The sequence below is a fragment of the Acinonyx jubatus genome, chromosome C2 (genome assembly GCF_027475565.1).
Source record: "Acinonyx jubatus isolate Ajub_Pintada_27869175 chromosome C2, VMU_Ajub_asm_v1.0, whole genome shotgun sequence".
Lineage (NCBI taxonomy): Eukaryota > Metazoa > Chordata > Mammalia > Carnivora > Felidae > Acinonyx > Acinonyx jubatus.
Window position 1 is genome coordinate 85887772 of NC_069384.1, and position 16324 is coordinate 85904095.

Below are 16324 nucleotides of genomic sequence, written 5' to 3' on the forward strand. Positions count from 1 at the left end.
AAATGCTGGGCCACAGTGCCATCATTGTTCTAGAGCCCTACTCATGGCCAGAGTGGGAAGAAATGGCATCATTAGCCCACCTTCACACTTGAGGAAACTGAGGCTCAGAGAAGTTAAATAAATTTTTCTAGGTTGCACAGTCATAAATGGCAGGGCCAGGTTTCCAATCCGGGGCTGGTTGGCTTTCATGCTGATGATCACTCTTCTGAGCTACAGAGCCATTTAATCACCATGTCACTGGTTTACATTTACTGGTAACTCAACTTGCAGACGAAGAATCATTCCTACCCAGGAAAAAGCTACACACATACACATGTAGAGAACAATGCCCCTTTATTGAATTCCCAAAGATAAATGTCAGACCCATGACAACTGTAGGACAACTGAGAAAAATTTCGAAAGATACATACGGTCTATCAGTTGGTTCATCAGGCGATCTGGAAATTAAAGGAGAGGGAAGAAATGAGACCAAAGCATGGCAAAGAGTTTTAGAGAAAAAAAAAGAATTCATGCAGGGCACTCTCTAATCCCTCAACCCCGAGGGATTCCACACTGTTGTCAACCACTCAGCTCCCCCCAACACATACCACCAAGTCTATACAATATGAAATCATCAGAGTAGGGAGTGAAAATAAACAGGTTTCAGGCATTTCAATCAGATAAAACATGATGCTCTGGTTATCACCTTAATGAACGAAATGATTTATCTCCCTGTATTTCTAAGATCTCTATATAATTACAAACTAAGGATTCTGTTAGAAACATCAGAGAAAGCAGGAGCAGTTCTAATGAACCATAAACCATATTGTATTTCTCTGATGCTCACTGATCATTGATCTCTGCTCTCTGGCCCCTTGAATGGACCACCTATGCCACATAACAGAGTGTGCCACGTAGAGTTCCATTCCCTACTTTCCATACTCTACAATTTAGCATTTGCCTTAGCACTAGAGAATAATGGAACATAGATGCCTATCTTGAATTTGATCTTGCTCCTTCTGGATTCACCTTACCCTTCTTTGGCACCTGAACTTGGTCACCAATAATATTCAATGCTCAACTAATGAAAAACCTTTGGTAGAGGGGCCCAGAGTGCTCTATCACTATTAATTCACCTAATTAACTGATTAAAAAGGTGAACAGTAAATAGATAGGTGAGCAAATGAAACCACAATGAAACCGATTTCATCAGTAACTGAGCTAACAATAAAACCAAGATTTTTTGCCCCTGTCCTCCGATCCACAAAGATGAAGCAATTATTTTCTGTATGTCCTTTTCACTTAAGAAGTTAAGTATTCTAGGGGTGCCTGGGTGGCTCAGTTGGTTGGCATCTGACTTCGGCTCAGGTCATGATCTCACAGTTCATGAGTTCGAGCCCCGCTTTGGGCTCTGTGCTGACAGCTCTGAGCTCAGAACCTGCTTTGGATTCTGTGTTTCCCTCTCTCTCTGCCCCTTCCCCACTCATGCTCTCTGTCTCTGTCTCTCTCTGTCTCTGTCTCTCTCTCTCTCAATAATAAACATTAAAAAAAAATTTTTTTAAGTTAAGTATTTCTAAATAAAAATTTAGTCTTCACAGAGCCAGCTGCTCCTTTGTATGAAACAGTGACTAAGCTGGGGAGGTAAAATGTGGTCAAGATTTTTAAAACCAACATGCACTATTGAACTTCCCTTTCTGGCTGTCCAACCATACTCCCAAGAGGACACAGCTCCTCACAACTAAAAGCCTACTGAAAACACACTCCTTATCTTCCCTACAGGTCCGTTTGGGGGAAGGAGAGGCAGAGGAAGCCAGAGGCAACATAACCTAAAAACTGTTTGGAGATTTGCTGCCCTCTGTTGCCAGTGATTTCTGCAGGTCCATTTCATTTACTCATCATGGGTCTGTGCCTCCTCCCATGACTAATTTAAGTTTACTGTTGCAGCCAGGCCTCCTACTGTATGTCTGTGGTGGGTTAAACACAGGAAAATGGCCAAGGGACAACAGAGTGGTGGAAGAGAAGAGACTCCTCATCTTCGGGTGGGGCAGGGAGACAGTGAGAGAACATCCTCCTGACAGAAGATGGTACCTTTTGAGTCATCAGGAATGACGATAGGGGGGCTGATGTCCGGAAGTTCCTCCTCTCCTGGCTGTAACCCCCTGGCTCGGAGATGGTTGATATCAAGTAGGTCTGGCATGTCAATAGAAACATCTGCAAAATTAGAGAGATTACATTCACCAACTCTCCAAAAACCCACAATCACCCCCTAAAACCAGCACCTCTAACTCTTATGTACATGTGTCTAAGCAGAGCTAAGGGATGCTTTTCAGCTCCCTGGAGTAGATCACTGGACCAGTAAACTCACTGAGACTAGTTAGATTTAATGGAGAAGCAGAGGGAAAGTACAGAACATTTCACACTGAACAAGCAAGAGGTTGTAAACTGGGAACCCAAAGACTATTTGTGGCCCAGACACTTTCTGTTTAATGTTTTTAAAATGTTGGCAACAAATTCCAATTTTTAAATCATTAGATTTCATTTAAATATCCCTATTTCCAGCTTATTTTGAAAAACAGAAAGCTATAGCATATTCTCAAATGGTAATAACTGCCTGGGTCTAATTTTCAGCTTCCACTCTACACAATATGTGCCCTAGAGCCTATCACAGACCCCACTGCTGCCTACTGATCCTGAGCATCATATTTGTGCTATTCTGATTCTTCTGGTAAAGAAATGTTTTTCTAAGCCATGTCTTTATCCAAAGTGGAAATACCCAAGAAAGACCAAGATAGCCAGGCTACTCATTTCTTATATCCAATGTACTTCTTTCATTTACATTAATCCCTGTGCTTGTTAGGCATTTGAGTTTGCAGCCCCTAGATTATGCCTTTTCTCAGATCATGACAGGCACTGCGATCATTCTAACTAAGGTAATAAAGAATGAAGTTTTAAATAAATAAAATTGAATCTTAAGTGTATTAGGCTTGGGGTATTTTTTTTTTAACTGCTCAGGTCAGTTGTTATTGTGCTGACTTACTTAAATACAAAATTTATTAGTCTAAAAGTCTGCTGAGATTTAGTGTTATATTCAGTTATGACAATAATGAAAAATGGGTCCCAATGTTGGTGTGGGATAGGTCTCTTGGACTAGCACACAGAACCTGAAAATACTATCCCCAAAACTAGCTATGATGTCAGATAAATAAATCCTACTTTAAAACAACAACCCAGAGAAAAAGCTTAGTTAAAAAAATTTTTTTCAATCTCAGGGGATAGCAAAAACAAACATAATGTCCGACAAAGTCAATACAGTTGTTCCTCAACAGAAAAATTCAGGTTCATTAAAGCTTTGAGGCTCCTTTAAATTCAGCAAGTCTATGAATTCTGATCTGAATTTTTACAGAAAATCCAATGACAAAGAAAAATAAGAAAGCTGTTTCCAAAGCAGTTAAAAGCCTTTAGAAGAAAGCAGTTTTCTCTCTCAGGTACTTCTCAGGTCCACAGAGGAAAGGCTGAGTGATGATCATCCTGCCCACAAAATCATTCCACCAGGAAAATCGAAGATGTGCTGCAGAATCAGTCATGGCCCTCCCTGCACAAGGTCACGTGGCAAGCAAGTGCCATGTCCATGGAGTGCTAGAGGTTCTGGGGAAATCCGTCCTGCTGATTTTACATTCTTTCTACCTACCCCCTTCAGATGAGCAGATGAGTGCTTAATTAACCAGTGTAAGACCTGAGTTATTTTTTAAGCCCTCAAAACCAGAAAATCTTTAAGACTGGCAAGCAGCCTGAGCTACCTGCTTGAGAAATGACAAAGAGTATAACTGTCCTTCCGGCACTGAAGACAGCCTAGTAACACCTTGATGTTGGATCATGACGATGGAGAAAATGTTCTCATACACTGTCTAGAAAACTAACCTCTAACAAAGGCTTCTGAAATTAGCAAGAAAAAAACCCAAGTAGGGCAAAAATCAAATCCCTTTTCTGACTATTTAATGCAACTGACTATACTCATTTTGTTATTAATAAAATTTGTATGATTTAAGTGACTGTTCTCAGCCACACCTGCCTACTTTAGAGGCAGAGGAGAAATAATAAGAGGAGCATGTACCTTCAATTACCTGCACCTCCAAGTGTGGTCTCTGGACCAGCAGCACCAGCAGCATCAGTATCACCAGGGAGCTTGTTAGAAATAAAGAATCCCAGGCCCCACCCCAGACCTGCTGAATTAGCACCTGCATTTTGCCAAGATCCCAGATAATTTGTGTGCATGTTAAAGTTTGGAAAGCATGGTTTATTTGATAATGTGGAGATGTCATTTTCACTCTCAGAATCCAGTCATCCCAGAACGCATCATTACAGGGGTGGGCAGCATGTGATAGTTTTTATTATGAGTGCAAATCATATACTGTGACTCAAAAGAGAAAGGTGAGGACAATGGAAAAAGAACGAAATGGAACTATTTCTGACAGCCAACCACATGGGCCCTTTCACACGCCATTTTTTGAATGGCTGATTTGATGTTTCAAGCAAAAGCATGCAAAAGATACCTACCAAATTTTTTGGGAACCCAGTCAAGACCAAAAGTGAACTTCTTTATCTGCACTACCAAGTATTCAGGGAATGAGGCAAAGCGAGATGTTCTGGGAAACACAAGGGGATTAGATCAATGAAACAAGGCAATCAGAATCATGATTATAGTTCATGAAGCATCCAAAGCTTTGTCTGAGGCACACCTGGCAGTTCCAGTGACTGCACTGAGAAGGAAGGACACTCAAACAGACACAAGCGGACACACACTCACCCGCAACCAGTCATTCTTCCTGGCCTTTTCCCAAGGAGAAAATGTTTAACGGAGAAGAATGTTGTCCTTAGAGAGTGATTTGGAGCATGGTGCAAAATTACACTTTTATTTTGCTGTGGCATTTTGTATTTCTGAAAAGTACTTTTCAACTGTAGACATCTTTTTCTAAAACCCTTGCTAGAATTTAGTACAGTTTAGTACCCCCTGAACAACGCAGAGGTTAGGGGTGCTGAACCCCCCATGGAATCAAAAATCCACATATAACTTTTGACTCCCAAAAAACTTTACTAATAGTCTACTGTTGACCAGAAACCTTACCTATACCATAGAGTCAATTAAACATATTTTATGTTATATGCATCATATACTGTATTCTTACCGTATAAATACGCTAGAGAAAATATAACACTGTACTGTAAAAAACCCACTGGACCCACACAGTTCAAACCCATGTTGTTCAAGGACCAACTGTGTGTGTGTCTGTGTGTGTGTGTCTGTGTGTGTGTGTGTGTGTGTGTGTGTGTGTGTGTATTATCTGCAGGATAATACGTGCATGTACTACATGTTTGTATGTGGGGTTTGAAAAGCTTCACAAGTTGGGGCGGCTAGGTGGCTCAGTCAGTTAAGTGTCTGACTTCGGCTCAGGTCATAATCTTGCAGTTTGTGGGTTCGAGCGCCATACTGGGCTCTGTGCTGACAGCTAGGAGCCAGGAGCCTGCTTCAGATTGTGTGTCTCCCTCTCTCTCTGCCCGTCCCCCACTCACACTTTGTCTCTGTCTCTCAAAAAAAAGTGAATAAACGTTAAAAAAAATAAGAAGAAAAAAGAGAAACAGAAAAAAAAGAAAAGCTCCACAAGCAATCCTGACATACCCCCAATCTCTGCTCCCACAGAGAATCACTATCTTACAGCACAAAGTTGACATAAGGAGGGTTTATTGAAACTTTGGTTGAGGTTGACTACTGAAAATGCCAACACCTCATTAAAATACTACTGTATCTAAAATCCATGATCATGTGAATCCTAAATATATATAAATATATATACATAATGAGATAAGCATCTAAAATATCTAAATCTGACCTTACATTTTTAAATTAATATATATGGTCAATATCTCGAGTTTCCCTTCAAACTTTCAGGAATTGTCTGGACTTTAGTTTGACAATTTCATGCAGACTATTTACCTACTATACCAAATTCAAGCCCCAGTTCCAGCTCATTCTCTCCACATTTATCACCTTGTTTATAACAACCATTTCTATGTGAGTGTCAATGTGGATATAGTAGGTTATGTAAAAAAGAAAATAAGCTGTAGACAGATACTATGTCTTAAAATGAAAGACTCTCGAACACCGTCCCCACAAACTCTACTTTTCATATCTAAGTCATTGCCTTCTACCTGGAATGCAGTGGGCCCAGAATTCAGAAAGCAAATACAAATGCATTGCTGCCCCCTAGTGTAGAAGAAAAGCCATAGTACAGGGACAAAACACTATCCAAAAATGGGTCAAAATGATGTGGATTTGGGTCTAGAAAATGCTACTTAATTCACTCCAATGTGGACAAATCACTGACCCTCCCTGAGGTTCCATTTTCACACCTACAAAACAGATTTCTTAATCATATCTACTTGCCAGGACTATGCAATGTTCATAAAATGATGTGAAAGCACTTGGCCCACTAGAACATATACTATGTATACCCAGGGAATTAGCACGATTATTTTGTCATAAAAGAGCTAGAATCCATGGCATTGAACACTGACTTGGTCTATCACTGACCTGTTTTTTGCCCCAAGCAAGTCACTTAACCTCTCTGTATCTCAAATTCTCCAACACAAGGATGGTAGAAGGGTCCAGGCAATGATGTAAGGGAGTTCTTTAAAAAACAGGAACTTAACGATCCTAAGGAACTTATCTATTATTACCCTGGTTCATTCTCCAGAAACTGTAATATTATCTCTAATCAGGCTTCCTACCTTCTGAGAAGCAATAATAAACATCATTCTTACTCCAATATAGCCAAGTCCTAATTTCACCAAAATCCAACCAACTCCAGCTGCAGTTATTTTCAACTAACGTAAAAATGTCACCTCTCTGACCTCTTCTTCTTACCACATCAACTTAAAAGCTGGAAAATATGTATTAGTGAGATCAGCCAAAAGTCATCAGTATATCAGTTATTTCCAAAATGTGGTCGAAAAGCCCCAAGACTCTTAAAATTGCTCTGTGGTCAGTATCTGGGCGAGTAAATCAGCTGGTGATACCATGGGCAGTGCAAGGAACTGGAGGCTGGCATGTGGTGGGAGAGGGGTAGATAATTTAACACATCCCTTTGTTATGGGTAACTAACTACCAACTTAAGAGTACCAGAAATCAGATTAGATGAGCCCACATTATATTTACCCTGTTAGGTAAACATGCTATATATTATATTCATCTTTGTAGCCTGTAGAGGGTCTCAAATTGAATCACACAGACAGTAACTGCTCAATATATATCTGTTCAAAATAATCTCAAAATCAGTGATGTGCATTCATTAATTGCAGGTTTGGGGCATCAAGTTTGTTAGTTAAATCTAGCAAAAAGTGTAAATTATGCACCACTTACTCTTTTATTCGTAAAATTAATTCCTGGGAATTAAAATTTTTCCTGAAAGACCATGAGACTGTAAACCATTCAAAAAGATCTAGGTAGACACACAGCAAATTTACCTCAAAAAACTGCTATGGGGACTAAATCACTTAGTATACAAAGTGCTTAGAATTGTGCCTGACAACACTGTTGCACTGTCTACTGACAACCTATTATCATCACTTAAAGTATATCAATTGTTTGCCAATCATAATCAAGGCAAAAACACTATGAAAGCCTTGATAAGAAAATATATAAGCTGTCCTTCTCTGTGAAATTAATATTGTCCACTGTATTGAAAACCTGGCAACTAAAAAAATACAATTCTATTCTTTCCATTGAATATGTTGAAAACACAACAATTAATCAACCACAGTCCAACTGTATAACCTAAGGCAAGAAAAAAAAAGGAAAGGAAAGATAAAAACAATGGTAATAGTAATTACAGCATGTGAGGCACTATACAAAGCACTCTGCATAGTTTATCTTGCCTTAACCTTCACCCCAACCCTAGGAAGAAACTATTATTATCCTGGTTTACACATAAGGAAACAGGAGCTTAGGGAGATGAAGTCACTTGGCCAAGGTCACATATCAGTAAGTTCTACACTGGGGATTAAACACTGCCTGTCCATTCAAAGCTTGCACTCTGGAATCCTACACTGTACCTTCCTCTTCATAAATGATAAAAGTCCACACAAAATCTCTCCCTATTGACCCTTCCCCTGTGAGCTGCTTAAAGGCAGGAACTAGGTCTTGTTCAACTCACTGCCTAGAATATTCCAGGTGAACAATAATACTTGCTAGGTGAATGAAATGTCCAAACACTAATATTCTTCCCAGAGACTGCCTGTTCAGAACTATTTGAAGAAAGAGTCTTTATTCTGGTCTATACTGACTGAAGATCTACAAAAAGGACATTTTTTTGCCTCTTCCTGGTCTTTCAGTGTCTGGGTCTAACACAAGAAAAATTCAAGACCCTAAACTAACATAAGGAGACCGTGTCTATATTGCTAGAAATAAGAAAAAGAAAAAAAATCTTTTAGGAATATCCTGAACTGTGTCTCCCAAAACTAATACTTGAAACATGATAAGGCATAACAAGGAATATGCAAGGCTTTGTATAAGGGTTATAAGGATATAAGCAGATACGAAATGATAAGGGAAATTGGATACTATGTAACAGAGGAATTAAGAGTTTAAACTTTGAACTCAATAGATCTGAATGAATTCCAGGTCTGCCACTTACTGGCCAATTATTTCTCCTTTTATCTCCTCATCCATAAAATGGGGAGAATGGCACCCACTTCACAGTAGTACCAAGAGGATTAAATGACAATTGATGGTAAGTGCTTAACACATGACCTGAAATAATAAATGGACCAAAAAATGGTAGCTGCTTTATTAACCTAACATTGTCTTCTCCTTTTCCACAAATACCAGTTTTCAATTATTAACAACTGGATACATCCAGTATTAATTTTTTTATATACATAAAAGAATGAGAGCATGTATGTATGTAAAAGACAGAGAAAAGGAATAAACATGTTTAATATCTACTGTCAAGGATTAGAGAAAGAAGAAACCCCTCCTCTAGAGAGTTATGTTAGCACTGCCTACAACTAAATATTTTGTAGCGCTTGAGGAAAAAACCAGGTAAGCAAGCATCATTCCTCCATTACAGATGCAAGAAGGACACTGGGTGGTGACTGTGCCCTGGGATAGAACATAGGCTGGGAAGTGGACACAGGAGAAGGATCTAGATCTCCTGATCACTCACCCTGGGGTGAGAGCCTCTGTCTCTGGAAAGCTAATGCCTCCCAACTCCATTTTAACGATGGGCCTTTTCCAAGTGATAAGAAGGCTCCTTTCTGCAGGCCCAGAGAGTGTGTCACACCTTGCACTTCTAAGACACAAGGCTACTTTTCTGAAGAACAGAAAAGGGTAGCCAAGCAGACAGGTATGAAGAACAACTCTGCAGCTTACATCTGATGCTGGGGACTTTCTAGGTGGCCAGGTCCCCTGATCACTTCTATATCCCATACATAAACAGAATTAAAGCGCAAAAAGAGAAGGATAACTGTTTGAGAAATCTTCCACCTACTGTCAATAATTAAAGCAAAAAAAACCAAAATAAAATAAAATCATTATGTTGTATACCTTAAACGTACACAATGTTATTATATCTCAATATATATCTATATATGTCAATATCTCAATAATGTCAATGATATCTCAATAAAGCTGGAGGAAAAATAATTAAAGAAAGTGGGTCTACCACCAAGATACTGTGTAGATGTCTAACTGCCCAATGATGTCTCCAAATTTCACACATTTAGCACACCAACTCATCAATGTTTCTCTGCAAGGACACACATACAACACACACACACACACACACACACACACACACACACACACACACACAACACAGACCCTGTAACTCAGCAATCCTAGGATAAAAACTTACTTCACATTGAATAACTGATAAAGGAATGGAAAATTATTAACCTCATTTGGATATGAACAACATTTAAAACAATCATTTTAAGAAATTATGGCTTTTTTTAGCTCTTTGAAATAAATCTTTGTGCTTTCCCATTTTTAACATATGAAGTCAATCATCTGAAACAAAGAGGAATCCCAGGGATGGCTGTTCCAGAGAATAAAGGATTTAGGTTTGACGGCTACTTGAGGTGATAAAACATCCAGCAGTAGCTCTTCAGCCTTCATTCCCCTTTCACATCAACTAGATAGAGCTCAATTTTTGTCAGGAAGACAGATGGCCAAATAATATCTAAAAGGCGTGGGGGTGCTTGGGTGGCTCAGTTAAGCATCTGACGTTGGCTCGTGAGCTCATGATCTCACAGCTGGTGGGTTCGAGCCCTGCATCGGGCTCTGTGCTGACAGTTCAGAAACTGGAGCCTGTTTCAGATCTGTGTCTCTCTCTCTGTCCCTCCCCCGCTCGTGCTCTGTCTCTCTCTCTTAAAAATAAATTTAAAAAACAAAGAATATCTAAAAGGAATAAAATTCCCAGAACCAAACTTCCAGACCTCCCTTCATTTTATGCGACTATGAGGACTTTACACATTTGACTGTATAAAATCGATTAAGGTGTCAAGTGCAGAAAAAAAAAAAAAACAAACTTATGTACCTGACAATGAGGCACACAATGTGGAAACTGAACATCTCCTAGCTAAGTCCTGAGCAGCTCATTTGAACAAAGAGCAGGAGCCCTATGTCCACTTTGAAATACCCTGAGAGCCCTGGTCACCAAGTTCTAAGCCAAATTTTTAATTATGGAATTAAACTATATCATATGGAGTTTAAATATTGAAGACTATCATGAGTATTTCCATAATTTCTTCATTAATATCATTCTTACCATGGGGTTGGGGTAGGGGGTTGTTGGAGTTCTTGACTACATCCTCTTGGAAAAAAGAAATTTCCTAATAGAGGATAAACCACAGCCTTGCCTTTAAAAAAAAAAAAGGCATTCCCTCCCTAGCACATAATATAAATTATGAACATTTTATTGGACAGGTCTCATACAAGTGAGCTCTATAATTAGGGTTGCATGATTCATTATCCCATCTCACGTGAGCAAGCATGTGCAGACTTATACAGTTCCCTGCTACCTCTCCCCTAGCCATTCCCCACCTGTCAAGGGTCCCCCCTCACCCCACTCCCACCATACAAGAACACACACACAGGTGCCTACATATACACACTTACTTAACACCCGCAGATTTTGCTTGTAGGGCGCTGCTCCAGAAGTCATCGACATTTTCTGGTTCAGAAAAGGCCTGAAGGCAGGCACTAAATGGTATCTTGGCGCGAACCAACTCAGGAAGGGGTCTTCTGTTTGCTTCTGCTTCCCTTCTCGTTAATTCATAGGCAATCAGTTCATCTGAGTAAAAGAGCACATGAATGACCTTGTACTCACTCTTATCTTCTTAAAGTGAAAAACTCCCCCTTTAGCCAACCTTCCCGAAGGCTTCTGGGCTGGGGCAAGATTGCTTACTTGTTGCCCTCCACAGATCCAGAAAAGCCTGCTGAAAGGCTGATCTTGAGCCATCTTTAAAGTGGCACTGACAGAACGCATGAACCATTCATATTTTTTTTTGCCTGTTCTTCTTTGAGACTCACAGGAGGGACCTGTGAACTCCAGCCCAGATCAGAGGTTCTGCCCTCATGTGTAATGTGAGTGATGCAGGAACCTGGTCTTTCATTCGTCCAGAGGTCAAGACTGGGATTACCCAAATGCCACCTTCCAATCACAAAGTCTTCACACCAGAGAATTTCACACTGAAAGAGACCCAAGGGTCATCTCTTCATTCTGATTAGAGGTCATGGAGGGTGTGGACCAAGGAGCAAGAAGACCTATAGGGGCCAGAGTCCTCTACCACACACAGCCTGTGATTCTAACCAATGCTGCCCAGACAACTCAGGTTGAGGTTACCCACCACCTCAGATAGCAGAGCCACCAACCTAGAAGGCCTTTTACACTATTCCTGCTCAAACAATTAAAATACCAAGGGAAAAAGAAAACATCACATCATCAACTTCCCAAGAGTCAGCAGATCTGCTCTTGGAAACTGCCTATAAGTCAAAATTTTATATAATTTTGAAAGGGCCTTTTTGGGAATTCCTTTTCTTAACCAAAAAAAAAAAAAACCCAAAATAAAACAAATTACTCCTGAATTAGCAGTTTTTAAGCACCCTTATGTACCTATGTGTTTTCTTAAGCACATCTGAGCATGGGTTTGAAATTCACTGTCCAGCCCACTATCAGTTTATGACGTACTTATATCTAGGATGCCAACATTAGGTGTTCCCAACAATCAATTCCCAGAGACTAAATTATAAATCTCCTTTCTGAAAAAGAATAGTTACTACTCATAAATTATAAACACTGAGTTATAGAGGATCACAGAACTGAGTAGAATATCCCCAAGGCTGGCAAGAGAAAGCAATCAAGCCTTATTCTAAAACAGAAATAAACCACAGACCCCTACCCTCATTTCTACATTATATAATGGATAAGAATTTTAAAACTGGTCCAAAGTTGCAGGAGCTTATAGAAAATGGAAATCATTTCATCTTAAAATCATCATAATCCTCATTAGCACAACAAACTGACCCCCCCCCAAAAAAAGGGAAAAAGGCCACCCACTGAGTTGTTGACCTTCACAGAAATGACCAGTTCACAGGACATAAGTAACATAGTAGATAATACCCTTCCTCTATTCTGCTTGGGAAGAACCAGATAAACAAACTGAAGGAATCTTCTCCTGAGACCCCAGCCTGGCCATGGTTCCTCTACCTTCTTCTGAAGTCCAGAGACCCTTCTAATGGGTCTTGGTCCTGCCCCACTTCATCTCCCACAGGAGGCATTTTCAATACTCAGAGGTCAAAGCCAGGTTATTTCGAGATCTCTGCTAGAATGTCTCACATCAAAAAATGCAGTTCTGGGGGCGCCTGGGCAGCTCAGTTGGTTAAGCGTCCAACTTCGGCTCAGGTCATGATCTCACAGTTCGTGGGTTCGAGCCCTGCGTCGGGCTCTGTGCTGACAGCTCAGAGCCTGGAGCCTGCTTCGGAATCTGTGTCTCCCTCTCTCTCTGCCCCTCCCCTGCTCGTGCTCTGTCTCTCTTGGTCTCAAAAATAAATAAGACATTAAAAAATTTTTTTAAAAAAATGCAGTTCTGGGGCACCTGGGTGGCTCAGTCAGCTAAACATCTGACTTCAGCTCAGATCATGATCTCATGGTTCGTGAGTTTGAGTCCCACATCAGGTAAGCTCGAGCTCCACTTTGGGTGAGTCCACTTCTCCCTTTCTCTCTCCCTTTCTCTCTCTCTGCCCCTTGCTCACTTGCGCCCCCCCAAAAAGAATAAATAAATAAAAAGAACGCAGTTCTGATCATTTCCCTCAGAACTTCTAGCACAACTCATGAGTGCTAATGTTCAAAGAACTTTCCACATTTATAATTACAAATAATGTCCCACCAAATTAAGCTGACTCCAAGCCAACTGGTTGGTCAAATTTATAGGCACTAAAATAGGTTCCATCCGTAATCCCTCCAACAAAAGCCTGTGATGCGTTGGACTCTTCTCACAAGAAAATCACACGGGGACTGAGGAAACGAGGAAAAGAGACGTGCCAACCAGACGCCATCTGGGCTGGGTCTACGCCTGACGCAACTTGGCAGTGACTGAACCGTATTCCTTCTCTCCAGTTCGAGGGTTTTCACGTATGAGAAAGCACACTGCTAGTTTCCCACTTTGGAACCATTACCCTTGTTGGTTGCTGCCTCCATGGCCACAGGTAACTGCATCAGGTAATCCACCCTCTCCGTGTAGCGGACTTTCCGGGTCTGACAGCACTGAATACGTTCTTCCACCAAAAACCGAAAAACATCACTTGGGTTTTCTGAGCCAATGCGGTTCCTCTGAAGATTAGATTATATCAGGTTAGTAAATTTAGGACTATTGAGCCATAAATAAAAACTGGCATAAAACAGAGTATCTATCAATCTGGTGCAGAGATTGGGCATTTCTAAGCATTCCCTCTGGGCATGGCAGTTCACCTAGAGTATGTTCATAACAAAACACTGGCATTTCTCTAAAGTCAAAAAATGGGGGACTGGTTAAATAAACTGTAGTTCATCATGTGAATTAACATTATGCAGCCATGAACAGTTATGAAAGAGGGACTGACTTAGATGGAATCAGAAGAAAAGGGGTGAGGGAGACATACTAACGACAAGGCAGGGGGGAGGCGAGGGTAATAAAGGGTTGCCCTGGAAAAATTAAGGCACATATGATATGATCATGTAAATGCATTTGTGTAAATTATATACAAATAAAAAAGAAATCATGCTACATCCAAATATGTAACGATATGGACAAAACATTCACAACAGGTTAAGTGGAAAGTAATGCTTATAGGGGTGTCTCAGTGGCTCAGTCGGTTAAGCGTCCGACTTCAGCTCAAGTCATGATCTCACAGTTAGTGAGTTCGAGCCCCACGTCATGCCCTGTGCTGACGGCTTGGAGCCTGGAGCTGCTTCAGATTCTGTCTCCCTCTCTCTCTGCCCCTCCCCTGCTCACACCCTGTCTCTGTCTCTCAAAAATAAATAAACATTAAAAAATTTTTAAAAAGAAAGAAAAGAAAACAATGCTTATGAAACAGTCTGGAGAGAATTAATAAATGCACCCAGGGAGGCGCCTGGGTGGCTCAGTCAGTTAAGCAGCCGACTCTTGATCTCAGCTCAGGTCTTGATCCCAGGGTCGTGAGTTCAAGTCCCAGTGGGTTTGAAACCTGCTTTAAAAAAATGCACCCAGGGGTGCCTGGGTGGCTCAGTCGGTTAAGCGTCCGACTTCAGCTCAGGTCACGATCTCGCAGTCCGTGAGTTCGAGCCCCACATCGGGCTCTGGGCTGATGGCTCAGAGCCTGGAGCCTGCTTCCGATTCTGTGTCTCCCTCTCTCTCTGCCCCTCCCCCGTTCATGCTCTGTCTCTCTCTCTGTCTCAAAAATAAATAAACGTTAAAAAAAAATTTTTTTTAATGCACCCAGAAAGAGACTGGTAGGTCAGACACCAAAATGTTAGCACTGGTTGTTGGTAGGGGCTGTTCTCACTGGTGATTTTTATTTTCTTTCTGCCTTTTTATATTTTCCACAAGAACATGTTTGTAATCAGGAAAAAGCGGCTGTTTTTTAAGAAGGGGAAAAATAGTTTAATCACAAATTCTCAGTAGCTTTGAAAAACCACAGCATTTAATGTGATTTGACTCTGCTGTAAGTAGAACGTGCCCATCTCTTCTGAGTGGTGGCACAAGGACACCAAAGACCACACCCGCCTCTTAAGGAAGTCTGTCATGGAGACCAAAAAACCTGTGAATGAAATTATGGACAAACACTCTTATAAGTACAAATTAAAGAAGAACAGGAAGATCCAGAAGTGCTAGAAAACAGGGACTGAGAAGCGACTCTGCCAAACGGGCTGCGCAGAGCAAGCCTCACACCAATGCCACACGAGCTTGGACCATGAGAGATTCAGGAAAGGGGCGGGGGTGGGCACCCTGGCCACAACACAATGGGCTGCACCTGCGGATTGGGCACACCTCTTACAACGCTTTGAGCAGTTTGGAAAACCACCTTCTCACCTCTACTAGATTCACCAGGTGCAAGAAGAACTCCTGGGCATCCTGCTGTCTATTAGAGGAGAATTCCGGGTGGCTCTTGCTTACGAAGGCCTTAAACATGCGTGGAGAGATCCCATTCTGTTGAGGCTGAGATGTAAAAATAAAACCAACTTACAATAGTTTCACACACGTTAACAGCACTGAGCAGCCAGCAGGGTAGGGATGACCATAAGTCCCAATTTTCAGATGAGACCACTAAAGCCCACAGAAGTTAAACAGTGATGACAGCCAACGTTCGCTGGACGTTTAGTGTGCAGCAGGCACCGCACTAACGAAACACAGGAGAAACACCTCCACTCTCTAAAGAAAGGCATTATTCGACCCATCTTCACAGGACATGCTCCAAGGCAGGCCATTATGGCCCACTTCAGGGCAGGCAAGAGAGGCAGGAGTGGGGGTTCTCTGAAGGAGGCCAAAGGGGAGGAGAGCTCTGCAGCACCCCCTTCCCTCCTTGTGAGAGAGTCTGAGAGAAGCCCCCATAGAGACGGGGGTGCAGCAGACCTCATTTTATCGTGCTTGACTTTACCGTGACTCAACGATACTGTGTTTTTTTACAAACTGAAGGTGTGTGGCCGCCCTGCACCAAACAAGTCTGTGGGCGCCATTTTTCCAATTGCATTCGTTCATTTTGTGTCTGTGTGTCAAATGTTGCTTAATTCTCAAAATATTTCAAACTTTTTCATTATTGTATATTTGTTATGGT

At 41.2% G+C, this 16324-nt stretch overlaps 1 protein-coding gene across 2 annotated transcripts in view; it reads right to left on the bottom strand.

Annotated features, from left to right (window-relative positions):
- Positions 1 to 16324, bottom strand: part of USP13 (ubiquitin specific peptidase 13) — a 117970-nt gene that overhangs the window by 27293 nt on the left and 74353 nt on the right. For both annotated transcript variants that reach the window (XM_027061383.2, XM_053221184.1), the window contains exons 11-16: positions 15583 to 15708; positions 13712 to 13865; positions 11153 to 11327; positions 4534 to 4622; positions 2068 to 2190; positions 411 to 437 (exon numbers count right to left, since the gene is read on the bottom strand). In XM_027061383.2, coding sequence (XP_026917184.1) covers positions 411 to 437; positions 2068 to 2190; positions 4534 to 4622; positions 11153 to 11327; positions 13712 to 13865; positions 15583 to 15708 — 694 coding nt within the window. The remainder of the gene's footprint in view (positions 1 to 410; positions 438 to 2067; positions 2191 to 4533; positions 4623 to 11152; positions 11328 to 13711; positions 13866 to 15582; positions 15709 to 16324) is intronic.